General features: G+C 46.1%; 1 protein-coding gene across 2 annotated transcripts in view; it reads right to left on the bottom strand.

Annotated features, from left to right (window-relative positions):
• Positions 1–283: 283 nt before the first annotated feature.
• LAMA3 (laminin subunit alpha 3) overlaps positions 284–15,600 on the bottom strand; it is a 264,369-nt gene continuing 249,052 nt past the window's right edge. For both annotated transcript variants that reach the window (XM_059409366.1, XM_059409367.1), the window contains 7 exons: positions 13,001–13,184; positions 10,879–11,019; positions 5,527–5,686; positions 5,291–5,421; positions 2,982–3,075; positions 1,589–1,708; positions 284–842 (listed from right to left, as the gene is read on the bottom strand). In XM_059409366.1, the coding sequence (XP_059265349.1) occupies positions 697–842; positions 1,589–1,708; positions 2,982–3,075; positions 5,291–5,421; positions 5,527–5,686; positions 10,879–11,019; positions 13,001–13,184 (976 nt within the window). In that variant the 3' untranslated portion in view covers positions 284–696. The remainder of the gene's footprint in view (positions 843–1,588; positions 1,709–2,981; positions 3,076–5,290; positions 5,422–5,526; positions 5,687–10,878; positions 11,020–13,000; positions 13,185–15,600) is intronic.

Genomic DNA, 15,600 nt, shown 5'->3' with positions numbered 1-15,600 from the left:
CAAAGGGAAATAGAGGTTCATTATTTGGTTTGTCAGTTATTTAAAAATTTTACGAATACTGCGTGTCTCCCCAGTTGGACTGCGTACTCATTCAGGGCAGGATTTACTTCTTGTACCTGATTATATGTCCAACATTGGGAACACAAAGTACCTCATTGCTATGTGCTTCATGATTATCTGCAGAAAATTATGTTGTAGGTAGCATGCCGAACATGTGCTGAAGAATTAGTATGATTAACAATGCCCATCAAGCCATTGGTTTAATGCTAATAAAACATCATCATTTAAAGAATACACTGCCTTTATTTAACCCCATAAGTTATAAGCCTTAACACATGTACAATTTGGGTGTTTTTAAAGTGCTTTAAAAGATATTTATTTTTTTTTTAACCAGGTGGAAGATAAAGTTCTTTAAAAGACATTTCATTTTTAGTGGAAGAGGAGATTACCAAAAGCGTGTAATAATTTGTTCAACATCTGTGAGAAACGGGATTTTTATATAAAATACACATGGGGCACTGAATGCCCAAATGATGAGTACGTGTGGTCAGAATTCAAAATGAGACTTGCTAGCAACCTCATCTAGAAGGTGTCTTAAGTCAAGAATGATCCTGTGGGGAGAGAGGGAGGTGTGTTGGGGAGCTGTGCTCTTGGAGGTCTAGTGCGTGGCTTCCCCTGTTGTGTGATGGGTTTGAGTTAGTGATGAGGACAGCCACTCAGATTGACAGTCCCCTGGATGTCCAGGGCTTCTGTGACAGGGATGGGAACGTGGTTGACTTGAATGTTCTTCAGACAGCCAAAAAATGATTCCCACACTGGGAGCTTCAGGGTCTTCAAACCAGCTTCAAGAGAAAAGAAGAGGCATTCAGTGGGTAATTCATTCTTTCAAGTGAATGTACCCAATTTAAAAAAGAGTCTTCTTAGAGCTCAAGAGACTTGGGCCACCTGGTGGCCTCCTCCTTTGAGCTGGTACCCCACACCCCCACCTGCTATGATCAGTCAACAACAAGGCTATTCTTTGAGTTCTTCCAAGAAGCTGATTCCACAGCCCAAATCAATAGATAGATAATAACTCTGAACTCCAGTGCTTTTTATGGGTCATGGAAGACCCATAAAATTAACAAACTATTTGGAGGAACATAAAAGAAGGAAGAATGACAAAGCTCCTTCCAGGCAGAATTCCAGAACCTGCTTGCTCCTCTCATTCTGGCCCCCCAGAGCTTAATAACTCACCAGGAAATCTAAGCAACTTATGAGAAGAGACCAATTTCTTAGCCCCTTTCCTGATTCTTTGCTGATACCAGACTTCCAGGTTAACACAGCCTTGTAAGAGGGGCTAATTATAAGTGATAGGCCTGGGACAGAAGCAGCAGCAGGAATGTGGCCTGGGCTATACAACATGCCCATTGCTAGCAATTGAGTTTTCCCATGTGTTGGAGCAAAGGGCTTCACTGTCTCCACCGTCCAGCCAACTGCTGCTCATCTAACGACCCCTGGGCTGGGGCGTTGGATTTGCTGGGCTAAGACGGATATGTTAAGAGCTGATGTGGGGCAACATGGGTGTAGGAGAAGTCAAGACCAGAGTTACCTGGGACACCTCCAATGTGTAGTGGCTCTCGAGTGTCGGCAGGTGGGAAGGGGAGCCGTCCAGCTGTGTAGCTGTTCTCTGCATCCAGCTCCAGGTGCAGGATGTGCTGTTTGATGGTGACTGGGGGGGAAAGGAAGCTGGTCAGGTCAGTCACCCAAGGAGAGCCCTGCCCAATATTTAAAGTCTACGCTAGTGTGTCACCACCGGCTTCTGCTCAACTCATTCCGTGGGAGCGCTGCTGGTAGGAATTCAGTCGACCTAGACTCAAATCCAACTAATTTATCAATGCCAAGGGGGTATTTAGGTATTCTGCATACATTACAGAATTCAATCCTTAAATGCATCTGTGAGGAAGATATCTCACTCTTCTTTCCGAGAGAAAAGACTATGACTCTCAAGGCATTGAGGAGCCTTACAGGACAGTTACAAGTTGAATGGGTTGGGATTCCGAGCCCCGTCTCCAGAGGTCATGTTTATTTCATGTGATCTTAGCTTCTTTCGGGGAGACGCTGACTTCTGAAACCTGAGTCGCTTTTTGACCCTCCAAATAAAATTCCTCCAATGTTAACAGTCGTCCCTAATTGCTGTGGAGTTAGCATTCCAATTAGACAAGCAGACACTAGCTTTTTTACAAAAGACATTTTAGCCAATGCGCTTTAATGTATCTCCAAGCTCACGCACACAGGTTACTCATAAAACAGCAGACTGGCTGCGGGAGGCCAGGCCCTTCTCCACCCAGTGGTAAGTCTACCTCCCTTGCAGAAAAAAAAAAAAACACACACACAAAAAAACTCCAGCCCAACAATAAACTTTAACAATAGTAAGAGCAAATACTTACTGGGCCCTTGTGACATATTGGACCCTGGGGGGCACTTTGCATACATTATCCCGTTTGATTTTCACCCTGGGAGGCGAGGTTACTTTTTTTTACCTCCATTGTGCAGAGGAGGAAACGGAAGATAAAGAGCAATTAAGTGGCTTGTTCAAGGTCACTTAGGTAAAGGCCCAAACTGAGATTTCCTCTTTGTTCTTTTTTCTTTCAGAGCCAAAATCTAAATCACAATGTTATACTGCCTTGTAAACAAACAGCTTATCAGTTTTCCGAGCTCAAAAAAAAAAAAAAAAAGAAAAGAAAAAAAACCACTTCTCTGTCGGGCGACAGAGGACCGAGGACGGAGCACGGGTTGCAATCACCCTGAACTGCGTCCTCACTGCTGGGGTGGGTTGAGGATGGTGGCGTTCGCACTGTGAACCCGGAAGGGGGTGGGGGGCGTAGCTGAGCTCTGCCAGACTCGAAGGGATTGAGTTGCTGACGAGGCCTCAGGGACATTCAAGTCCAGATGGAAAGGGAGACAGCTTCAGGGTGTGAACAACAGGCTACTGGCCATCATACCTGTCACAGAGTGCCACCGTCCATCACACAGAGACCGCTTTGGTGTGACCGATGCCAAGATGCCCCCTGCCTCACTGTCCACAGAGGCCGTGACCTGGAACACACAGGCATTTTCCTATGGCCTTCAGAAGGGCTGGTGGAGTCAACTTCCCAGGCTTCCTGCCTTCCCAGCCCCTGCCACCCCGCCAGCCCGAAGCACTTTAGACGTAAGCCCCCTCCCACACCGGGAGATGATATGGGGGCCAGCTTTGCAAGAATCTCTCTGCTGCACCCCTCCCAGACGAGCAAGCTGCAAACCCCGGGACCCAGCCTGACGTCGCTGCCAAAAGCTACGAGCCCTGTCCTCCCAGTCCAAACCCGTCCTCTGGCAGGCTCCACTCAGAGGGCACTGGGTAGCATGGTAGAGCCTTCTCAGCTGTTAGCATGTGACAGTGGCAGTTTAGAAGGATGTGAAATTTGGAAGGCAAAAATGCTGGCTGAGGCGTATACCCTGCTGCAAGGCCCCGACAATGACAATAATTCCATGAACGCACGCCTTACAAGGGGCTCTTGTTCAACGAATTCAGCAAGCTCATGGATTGCATTTGTACTGGGCACGCGCCCAGGGGTCAGGTCCTCATGCTATCATATAGAATCCTGAATTCCCCCTGAATTCTGGGCCAGGGCCAAGGGCTGAAGCAAGGTGAAGGAAGGCGAGGACTAAAATCAGCAAGCTGGTAACTAATTTGCATTTAATTTGCATGTAGCTAGATCGTGCTGCCAATTCTCAGGCAATTTTCCAGCTAAACAACGTCACTGCCCTTACGGAGGTCATCAGGTCTCAGTGTTTGTGTGTGTAATGATTTCCTCTCTAGAAGGCCTCCTGGAGCCCCTCCCGCTCCCCTGAAAAGCCGGCCTTCTCTCCAGGCCAGCCAGCAAGGGGCTGCTTGTGCCTCTGGCCTATCTGAGGCCTTGCTCACACTTAAATGCCACATCACAAATACAAAGTGTTCCAGGAGTTTGGGCTGTTTTATCTTCTTCTGGGAGTTTACCCCTCATGGTTAATAAGCCGTGGAAGGGTAGAGGTGAAGGAAAATGGCATATTATGGCTAAATAGAAAAACACAGGCCCCAATTGGAGCCCCCTAAACCCTGTTACCAGACCAGGGCTGAATACCTAACCTAAGTGACCTTTCAACCTCCCCCAGGAATGGAGTCTTAATAGATCAGTCAGGAATTTTCTGAATAGCACCCATGACATTATAATCTGTCATATGGGTCTTCTTCATTCCCTGCCCTCCCCAAATCCCACCCCAAAAGTTAGGTGAGGTAATCCACCCACTTAGACCCCCTGCCCTTGCCCTAATGGAAGGTGACCTTGCCTGGAAGAATCTTTTCTTTTCCTTTGCTTATGACTGCCTTGTCCTACCCTCGCTCCTTCTGTACAACTCCTCAGAGCTCCCCTCTGCTTGCTAGATGGGATGCTGCCTGATTCATGACTCGAGTAAGGTCAACAAGATCTTCGAATTCACTCAGTTGAATTTTTGCTCTTTAACATTATCATGATTTGCTCTTTGCCTTGAGGTCTTCCTGGAAGGATTTTTTTTTTTTTTTTTATAAGAGCTTTTGAAAAGGAAAGAGGTAGAACCTGGTGGTGAGAATAGGATATTGACCAGCCCCATAAGGGATGGGCAGGAGGGAACAGTAGAAGCCTATGCGGAAAGAGGAGTCCAGGTCAACCCAAAGGAAGCCTGGGGGGCAGACCGAGGGGCCACCCTGGCTGTGGGGGCCGCAGAGGTGGGTGGGTGGTGTTGGGACCATAAGGGAAATCCAAAACTGACTCCGTGGACACCAGGCCATGGGCATGGGCATGACACGGTGTAGATAGTTGTTGGGAACATCTATTCCATGACTCCTGGTACTGCCCTTATGAGGAAAAGTGGAGATGTGACAAAGGTGAAGGGGAGGAGAGGAAAAATGGACATTTATTGACTATATGACAGTTTCTATTCTCTTGATAAAAGCCCTAAGATATCAGCATTATTACCCACATTTTAAAGATAAAGAAAGTGAGTCTGAAGTAAGTTAAGTAGCTTCCCTAGGGCCATGTAACTTAGTGCAGCAGGTAGAATTCGGCCCAGCTTGTTTGAGTCTTCCCAATTTTAAAGATGATGAACAGGAAACACGACCAAATGATTTGCTAAAGGAAAACACTAAGTTAGCCCCGAAATCAGGTCTCTTAAAACAAGATGGAATCCCGCTCCCTCACAACACCCCCCACTGCGGTCTCCAGCAATGAAACCCACAGACCCTGTCCTCACACGTGCGCACCTTTCCAGCCTCCAGATAAACACATAAGTGCCTCCCCGGCCGACTCCCGACGTGTATTAGGATGCCAGTAAGGCTTCTTGGGCGAATGCTGAAGACCAGCTTAAATTCGGGCCCCAACAGCACAGAGTTAGCTTTCAAAAGGAAAGAAAAAAAATTAGTTAAAATATCATAATTCAAGAAAAAAGGATCGAGTTCTTCAAACTCCAAGACCTAAACTCTTCACAACTGACCCTTACCTAGGACAACGTGTCCTCCTTCCTGGGAGAAATAAATGCCTTTCTCCAAAGAGCCACCCAAGCAGGGGGACACACCAACACTCAGAGAAGGGGTGTCCAGGGGTTTCTGATCCAACTGAAAGTTCCTCAGGCATCCCACAAAGCTGTTTTGGGGGAGACTCTGCAAGAAGAAAAAAGCAAGCTTCATTAAGTTAAGCCACACTTCCCAGAGACACAGGGGCAGCCAAGGTTAAGGGCAGGACACCTGTCTGCAGAAGGGGACAGGTAGGGGGATTCAACCATCCTCCCTGAGTCAGGTGGGCCTGACGGTTTCATTTGGCTTCCTGTCCTCACTGCCAAGAAAAGGCTGCACACCAGCTGTCCAGTGGGTGGCTGAAGTCTGAGGGGTCACCTGCGTGCAGGAGGCAGGGGTGGTGGAGGCTGCTGGCCAGTGCTGGTCAGGGACCTGACCCAGGTCTGCAGACGGGGCTACAAGAGGGGAACCTTGCCTTATGGTGTCCACATCTCACCGTCTCTTTGCAGGTGCAAACCCCTTCTGATAGTTTCGTGAGCCTATGTGATTGCTTAATGCAAGGCAGCTGACTGAAAAAGAGGCCAAAACATTCCAAAAATAATAAAGTGTAAAAAAGCTTCCTACGTTGTTGGGCTCAGTGTACCACCAACAAATCATGAACGCCGTGGAGTTAAAGGAAGACACGAGGCCCAGCATCGGGGGATGCGGACAGCACCTCGAGCAGCCTATCCAGAAGAAGGGCTCCTCCCTGGAGGGCCCAAGGATGTACCTCTGGGGATTCTGTGATCCCTTAAGTTACATACCGGATGTTCTCTGCACATTTTTCTGGGGAGAAAGACTGTAACTTTCAAGAAGTTTTCAAAAAGAAATGGAGGACTCACTGAATAAAATCCTTAAACTTCCTTCCAGAATAAGTGCTTTTAGGACCCTGGAATCCTACCCAACAGATGCAGGATAGGCCAGTTTTAAGACATGGTGACATTAGAGACGCATATTAGAGATAGTGTCAGTATCAACGGTAAACTACCCATTGGACTCACAATGAAATTTTTAGTGTCTTAAGATTTACCACCTAATCCAATGAAGAGCCTGTCTCTGAAACCAAGCTCAGACCGTCCAGGGGAGATCACCCCCTAACACTGAAGCCCTCGGGGCCGACCGCAGATTTTGGTGATCAGAAGAGACGGGGATTGGATGTTGCCTGCCCTCTGAAAGGTTATGGAGGAGAGAGTAAGCGTTGGTTTGCCACCTCAAGCGGAAGGAATGCTGCAAGGAGAAACTTGGTTTGTAAGCGTGATGAAATGGAGTACTATGGGTTGTGCCTTATATTAGGATCCTGAGTGTGACGTATCCAGGGCCAAAGAGTGCCCATATTGTGCTTCGGAATAGCTACCCCAACCTGTGACCTCGATGAGAGGGAAATGGGTACAGAGGTTACAGAAAAGCAAACATTAACATTGAGGGTTCTCTTTGGCAATTAATGTTTTCTATTACATATGTACTATATGCTATATCACATATATATTACACAGTATTATATACTATCCATTATTATAATGCACATGTAAAATTACATGCAGTATTAATATAAACTGATTATATAACTATATTATATGTTATAAATATATATGCATATAAAATGTATAATAGGAAATAAAGCAAAACAATATTTTATGACTTGCTGGGGCTTTGACCCAAATCCCAGTGCAAAACTCAAGTGGACCAGGCTGAGCCTATTCCCAGGCTGAGACACGTGGCCAAGGCGAGGTCAGCCTGACCGCCTAGAATCCAAGTTGCCTGAAATTTCCTCTTCGAATTAGGCCCAGATTTGGGTCTTGGGCCTTCCTCCCGCACTGTAAGCAAGCATCACGGCAGAATGGGCCAGCAGCCCCAAGGGAAGGGGCAAGAGGGGCTGGGCTGGGGCAGCACGTTCAGGGGAGGGTGGTTCTAGGCCTGAACTGTGCAGACGGCCACCTTACTTCACTGTGTGGGAGCAAGAGACAAATCAGGGAGAAGACAGACAGCTGGGTGTAGCACCGCAAGTAATGCAGATGTAATGGGGGCTCTGCTGGTGTGGCAGGAGAGAGGAGCAGCAGGGTGCCCACCGAGCTCAGCCCCGGAGCCAGGGCCACCTCGAAACGTTTGCCCTTGACAAACGTCGCACACATCCCTGCTTCCCGGGACAAACGGACTTGTCTCTTTCCCTTAGCCCCAAGTTTTCCTAAATTTGGTTCTTGAGATAATTTTATTTCAGGCACCAAATAACATGAAAACACATATTCACTTACCAAGTTTGCCCATTTTCACGTCCCTTTCTAACCTTCTGATTAAGACAAGGAACACATTCTATTTTTGCACGAATATGTCTTAAATGCCACTTGTAATTATGCAAGATGTATCGATCGGTTATCAAACTCTTTTTTCTCCAAATGAAGGGAGCATAGCCACACTATCTGGCCAGACTTTAATAACACTGTTTTGTGTTTAAAATCACTATTATTGGGGTGCTTGGATGGCTCAATAAGTTAAGCCTCTGCCTTTGGATCAGGTCATGATCCCAGGATTCTGGGATCAAGCCCCACATTGGACTCTCTGCTCAGTGGGTAGCCTGCTTCCCCCCCCCCTCTCTGCCTACTTATGATCTCTGTCAAATAAATAAAAAAAAATTTTTTTAATCACTATTATTATTATATATTAATAGGTAAGTATATATATTACTATATATTTTATTTTATATTTATATATCTAATATAAATATACAAATATATATTAATATACACAATAATGTTATATTATATTATTAATACCATTATTTTGTGGTTACCTACTCTTTATGGCAAAAAATATTGGGTTTCCATGCATGGGGAGACAAAAATATGTTTTAAATAAACTTAACTTTGGGGGTTGTGGGTGGCTCAGCTGATTAAGTGTCCCACTCATTTTCAGCTCAGGTCATGATCTCAGAGTTGTGAGATCAGCCCCTACCTCTGGCTCTGTGCTGAATGTGGAGCCTGCTGAAGATCCTTTCTCTGCCCCTCCCCCCAACAGCACATGTTAAAAAAATAAAATCAACACAACCTGTGAGTTGACCAAGAGCAAGCTATTAAATAATTTTTTTTTAACCTCTGTTTGGCAAAGATGCTGAATGTGACACAAATTGCTAAAGTTTGGAAAACAATATCTTAATCAAAAATCTCCATCTATAATCTAAAACCTATGTTTGTGCATTTCTTGGAAGAGAAACTGACAGATTCGTATTTATAAAGCTATGGAGAAGCCCTAGATTCATTCCTTCAGGCCAGTGTGTCAAGCTGAACCTTGAAAGTGAAGGGTTGGGAGGGCACCTAGGTGGCTCAGTTGGTTCAGTGTCTGCTTTCAGCCAAGTCATGATCCCAGAGTCCTGGGATTGAGTCCTGCACCGAGCCCTGTACTGGGCTCCTTGATCAGTAGGGCGCCTGCTTCTCCCTCTCCCTCTGACTGCTGCTCCCCCTGCTGTGCTCTCTCTCTCTCTCTCTCTTTCTCTCTCACTATCTCTCTGTGTCAAATAAATAAATAGAATCCTTTTTTTCTTTAAAAAGTGAAGGGTTGGAAAGGGGGAATATTCTCTGTGGGCTTTAGACATCAATTAGGGATTTTATTTTTTAAAGATTTTATTTATTATTTATTGGACAGAGAGAGGGAGAGATCACAAGTAGACAGAGAGGCAGGCAGAGAGAGAGAAGGAAGCAGGCTCCCCGCAGAGCAGAGAGCCCGATGTAGGGCTCCATCCCAGGACCCTGAGATCACGACCTGAGCCGAAGGCAGAGGCTTAACCCACTGAGCCACCCGGGCACCCCTCAATTAGGGATTTTAAAAATTATTTAAAATATTTTGAGATTCTCGAATACTTTATGTAATTATAATGATTAAAATGTGAGACGTAACTGACATATAATATTTTCAAGTGTAAAAGCATAGTGATATTCTCTCTCTCTCTCTATATATATAAATATACGTATTTATGTATATGTATATAGTGGTATGATCACCACAATAAGTTTAGTTAACATCCATCACTACACAAAGTTACAAGTCCCTTTCTTCTTGAGATGAGAACTTTCTTTGCAACTTTCTTTGATCGACTTTCTTTGCAACTTTCAAATATATAATACAGTATTATTATTATTATTAACTATGGTCACCATGCCATACATTATATCCCCAGGACTTAATTGTTTTGTAACTGAAGTTTGTGCCTTTCCACCACCTTCATAATTTTATTATAAGGTGAATTATTTTTCTATATGGTTCTAAAGCATAACTATTTTTTGGTACCAAATGCTCCCCATGCTAAGTGTAGTAATGATCCGTCACCACACAGTTATTACAGTATCACTGACCACAGACCTGCTGTACTTTTCATCCCTATGACCTACTTATTCTACAACTGGAAATCTGTATCTCTTAATCCCGTTCTCCTATTTGGTCCCTCCCCCACCTCTCCTTCTGCCAACCTCCAGTTTGTTCTCTGTATTTATGAGTCTCTTTGTCTTTTTGCTTGCTTGTTCATATATATATATTTTGAAGATTTTATTTGACAGACAGAGATCACAGGTAGGCAGAGAGGCAGGCAGAGAGAGTGGGGAAAAGCAGGCTCCCTGCTGAGCAGAGAGCCCAATGGGAGGCTCGATCCCAGGACCCTGGGATCATGACCTGAGGCGAAGGCAGAGGCTTTAACCCACTGAGCCACCCGGGCGCCCCGCATATGTTTTGTTTTTTAGTCTACATATGAGTAAAATCATATGGTATTTTTCTGACTTATTTCATCTGGCAAAATAGCCTCTATGTCCATCTCTCTTGCCATGAATGGCAAGATCTCATTCTTTTTTATGACTAATGTTCCTCTGTGTGTGTATGTGTGTGTCTATCACATCTTCACATCTTTATCCATTTCTCTATCAGCGGACACTTGGGTTGCTTTTATGTCTTGGCTACTGTGAATACTGCTACAGTAAACACAGGAGTGTATATATCTTTTGGAATTAGGGTCTTTCTTCATTTTCTTTGGGTAAACTCTCACCAGTGGAATTACTGGACTGTATGGAATTCCCATTCTTAATTTTCTGAGGAAACTCCAGACTGCTTTCCACAGCAGCTGTACCAATTTACATTCCCATCATCCGGTCATAATGGCTCCCTCGTCCCCACATCTTCACCAACACTTGTTATTTCTTGTCCTTTTAATAAAAGCCATTCTGACAGCAGTGAGGTGCTCTTTCCCGGTGCTTTTGATTTGGATTTCCCTCACAATTAGTGATGCTGAGCATGTTTTTGTGTGTCCGTGAAGGGTAACTACTTACCTTTGGCTTCCCCGAGGGAGAGGATCCCAGGTAAATGGGTGCTCTGAGGCTGACGGTGGAATTTCCAGGCAAACTTCCCTCCCGGACCCTCAGACCATCCACAACCAAGTGCCCCTTCTCTCCATCTTGCCCAAACACCACCTTAAGAGTAAAGAAAATATGTTAACATGTTTTATCTTTGACAATTGGTGATGCATTTCATTACTGATCACAGGACATTTTTTTAAAACAATGTTTTTCTGTTTCTTCAAGGAGCTTTAAAAAGTCAGAAATTTGGGGGCTCAGCCATTAAGTGTCTGCCTTTGGCTCATGTCATGATCCCAGGATCCTGGGATCAAGGCCTGCATTGGACTCCCTGCTCAGTGGGAAGCCTGCTTCTCCCTTTCCACTCCCCCTGCCTGTGTTCCCTCTCTCTCTGTATCTCTGTCAAATACATTAAAAAAATCTTAAAAAAGAAATCAGAAAATTTTCTCCATACTTTTGTCATCGTCATCATGATTTTGTGAGATCATGTTAGATACTGAATAGAGGAAGCTAGAAAAGTGAGCTTTTTTTTTTTTTTTAAGACTTTATTTATTTATTTGACAGAGAGAGAGAGAGAGAGATCACAAGGAGGCACAGAAGCAGGCAGTTGGGGTTGGGGGTGGTGGGGAAGAAGGCTCTCCGCTGAGCAGGGAGCCTGATGTAGGGCTCGATCCCAGGACCCTGGGATCATGACCTGAGCTGAAGGCAGAGGCTTTAACCCACTGAGCCATCCAGGCACCCCCAGAAAAGTGAGTTTTACAAGGATTCCTCAGTGTGCCCGGGTGGCTCAGTTGAGCACCAGACTCTGGGTTTGGGCTCAGGTCATGGTCTCAGGGTCCTGGGACTGAGCCCCACTTTGGGCTCCACGTTCAGTATGGAGTCTGCTTGAACATCTCCCCCTCCTTCTCCTCCCCCACTTGCATTCTCTCTCTCTCATATAGATGGATACAATATTTTTTAAAAAATCCTTTGGCAGGGCTCCTGGAGCAAGGGGCCAGTGGCTACTTTTTAACTAACAAGGGAGCACCTATTTTCAACTCTTTGCTAAAAGTCAAGACCCCTGGGCTCTACAGTGCATTCTGCCATCTCACGGCTATGAGACCTCTGCCCTTTACTCTCTAGAGCAGTGGGCTTGAATGTCTGGCAGGCAACTCAACCCTAGGAGGTTCACAGCAGAACCCTGACTCTTGCCTAGCTCTAAACTGCTCCTTCCCAGTCCACATGCCCCTATTCCCCATTTTCTGTGTCTCAGTAGCAGTCCCTCTATTGTCCCAATTGCTGATCCCAAATCACAGGACTTGATATGGACCCCTCTTTCTCTCACGCTCTACATGCGAGATCCTTCAGCAAGCCCTCTCGGTTTGGGGTGCAGATGCTAGACAGGGTAATTTTGTCCATGTTCCCTGTGGCCTCTTGAAGCAAAGGCAGTGGCATCCATCTGGCCACTCATCCCCATTTTAGCTCTTCAGTTAAAGACAGCTTTGAAAATATCCACCTGTTCATGCAATGCTCGTTATTTAGTTGAAGAGTCTTAAGAAGCTTCAGAGATACTCGGAATAAAATCCAAGTCCTCACCTTGGCTGCAACACTTGTATGATCCGGGCCCTGCCTCTCTCTTGAATTCCAGCTCTTATCCTTTCTTATCCTGTATCTCTTGCCATCTGGAATGCCTTCAGGCAAGATCTGAAAAGCTAGGGATGTGAGTCTTGAAGCTTGTGTTATGCAGAAGATATTCTGGGCTCAGAAAGGAGCCCCAGAGACCTGGACATTATCTTGACAGAGAGAAATGGTCCAGGCAGCAGGGACGGGAGGGGGAGGGGACAGAGCCAGGGAGGCATGGTGGGGACTGAAGAAGCAGTGAATCGAGCCTATCTTGGCATCGAGACATTGATGCACAAGATCCTTGCACGGTGTACACAGTGGTCTTCACGGCCAAGGTGCTAGGGTGCTTGGTACCTCTGAGCACACAAGCTCTGTCTGTGCTGAGCTCTGCAGCTAGTAGGCGGCTGAGACGCCTGTCCAGGTTCTCCACAGGGAGCTCCATGGCAATGGGAGCTTCTCACACAGCCCCCGCAGCCCCCACAGCCCCGGTGCTTACCGTGTGCCACTGCCTATCGTTGCATTTCTCCTTGCTTTTGAGCTTCAGTTTCTTCCCGTCTGCCCCCAAGACAAAGACCAGGCGTCCCTTTGAGAGGTAAAGAGCCATATAAGACTGCTGAGTGCCCGTGAAGAACACGAGGCCTCTGGAAGAAGCCGTCTGCACATCCACAGCAAACCGTGACCTGTCAGGAAAATAAAGCAACAGGCAAAGAAAGAAAGAGAGGTTTTTAGTGTTTTCCTGAGTCCCTGAAGCTGGAAGAGAGGGTGAGGCGCAAACACCCCAACCCTCATTATTCAAATGAACAAACCAAGGCATGTGCTGATTAAATGACTGATCTCTTTGAGAATTTATAAAAGCTGTATGTGTGTGCAGGGGGTGAGGGGGCATCTGGAATAACAAGGATTTGGTTCAAGCATCAGGTAAGCATTTTCTTTCTGCGAGACATATTTAACACAGAGGCAGAAACGTATGGAGCCACTTTCTCCCACCCGCCTTTCTATTTCTTGGACCTTAAGACCCCACCTAAGATAGAACAGGAATTAAGCAAGCATCATGCAGTAAAAGAAGAAAATGAAATACTCCTTTGCATGGTGGTTCCATAGTGTATGCACATCTGGCTGAGCAAGATGGACTTTGCACGAGAACTTACGTTCACTCTTTTACCCACCTACCCATGCATCCAACAAATACTGAATGAGTATGCAGCATGTGTAAAGGCACTGTGGTGAGCGCTGGGAATGCAGAGATGGAGGTTTTGCTCTTAGGTGTTTCTGGTGAACAGGTGCACTGATAGCGGTGCCTAAACGGCAGCATGCAAAGGTAGTGGGGGATCCTGGTATCAGCAGGCTGTTACCACCCACTCCTTGGGTTGACAGAAGGCAGAAACTTGGTCTCTCCTGCTAAAAGCTGTATCCCCACTGGGTGCCTCATACACAGCAGGCACTTGACAAACAGTTGAGTGGAATTAAATAATGGAATAATGATAAATGGGAAACTTGGAGGCGGTATCAGGAAGTGGAAGAGAAAACAACACTGTCACTTCTCTTTGCTTTTTATTACCGTGAAGCTGAGCAAACGCAGAGATACTTGAATTTTTTAGATGAGGGAGTTTCCTTGAGGACGGTGTTCTTCAAAATGGAAGGGAAATCTATATTTGTTAAATTAAACCAACCAGATGGTGACACTGCTCAATATTTCTCTTGGTGGAGCTGCGTGCGGAGGTTTAGAGGATGAGGGTTAGCCAATTTAAGGAGGATATTCGAACCTGCTACAGAATTAAAGTACTTTACATATGTGGGCTTGGTTATCAGGCTTGACATTTGCTTTCCAGAGTTATTTCCTAAAGCAGCTCTCTTTCATAAAAGGCTAACTGACTAACACCCAAAAAAGACTCCAGTGGATTCAAATCTCCGCGTACGATGCTGTAGCTCAGACGCTTCATTGCTGGTGGATGGGAGAGTCAGGCAGAGAGTGAAATGGCTTTTTTATACATTCATCAGAAGGAGAAAATAGTGGTGCAGCATTTCAAAGGAGAGGCAACGGATTGCTAGAATATAAATTCGAAGGAGAGCAATGGCATAGTCCATATTCGGGACTTGCATGACCCTGAAAATATGCTCATCTATATACCATGCAAAGGAGTATCAACCATATATTATAACCAAAATATATTAACCATATATTTACCACTTCCCCATTGATTACATATCCCGTGGTGTGACAGGGGAAGGTGCTGGGGTTGAATCATCAGAAGCCAGAGAACTCGCCACACTGAGCATGCTCCGGGAGGAGATGAAAGACAGGAAGGGGCTTTGCAGGGAGGAGGAGGGCAGCGCTGGTGGAGGACAGCCAGAGCCCAGGCAGGAAGGTGGGGAGGCTGGGCAGCATCTGCAAGAGACTGCTGTCCCCAAGGTCAACTTGAACAAGAACACAGTGATGGGGAGTAGGCCTTCCTCCCAAAGGGTAGCCCCAGGAAGGGCTAATAACTGAGTGGGACCTCATTTCTCAGTCTCCATTGGCAAGTCAGGGATCACCTGCCTTTCCGTGGCACAGATGGAGATGAGGAGCTGCTGGCATAGGGTTCTCCTTCCAAACTCCACCCTTCCCCTTTCCAGCCTTCACAGCTGCCCGTGAATCATGCACTTGGCTTACTGGGTGGGCCTCCAAGGGCCCGCTCCTTGCAAGCTACTGCATCCCTCCCTACAAGGAAAGCATTATCAGCTCCATTTAAGTGATGAGAAAACTGTGGTGCAAAGAGATGTCGCAACTTGCAAAAACAATGTTGTTGCCAAGTTCATGGAGAGAAAGCTGAGGCTTAGAAAAGTTGAACAACAGCCTATGGTACCCATCAACTTGCTGCTCCAAACCCCCTTTGAGTGAACTGGTGTAGGGCACCGTCGGTGGCAGGTCCCAGTCCCCGTGCCCTCGATCTGCAATGGCATATGGGTGACTCCCAGCCAAGGACCGAGCTCAACAGCAAAACTAGACCCAGGCCATCGATGCCCAACATTGGATTCTTCTAAAGGGCGACCCTCGCTTGTGGGAGCTCCATCATTCACAGGTGCGGGGCCCCTGTCTCGGAGGAAGGTTCTTCCCAC

Source organism: Mustela nigripes, chromosome 8, assembly GCF_022355385.1.
Source record: "Mustela nigripes isolate SB6536 chromosome 8, MUSNIG.SB6536, whole genome shotgun sequence".
Taxonomy (NCBI): domain Eukaryota; kingdom Metazoa; phylum Chordata; class Mammalia; order Carnivora; family Mustelidae; genus Mustela; species Mustela nigripes.
The sequence above is the reverse complement of the archived record's forward strand: the minus strand, read 5'-3'. Positions and strand labels throughout refer to the sequence as shown.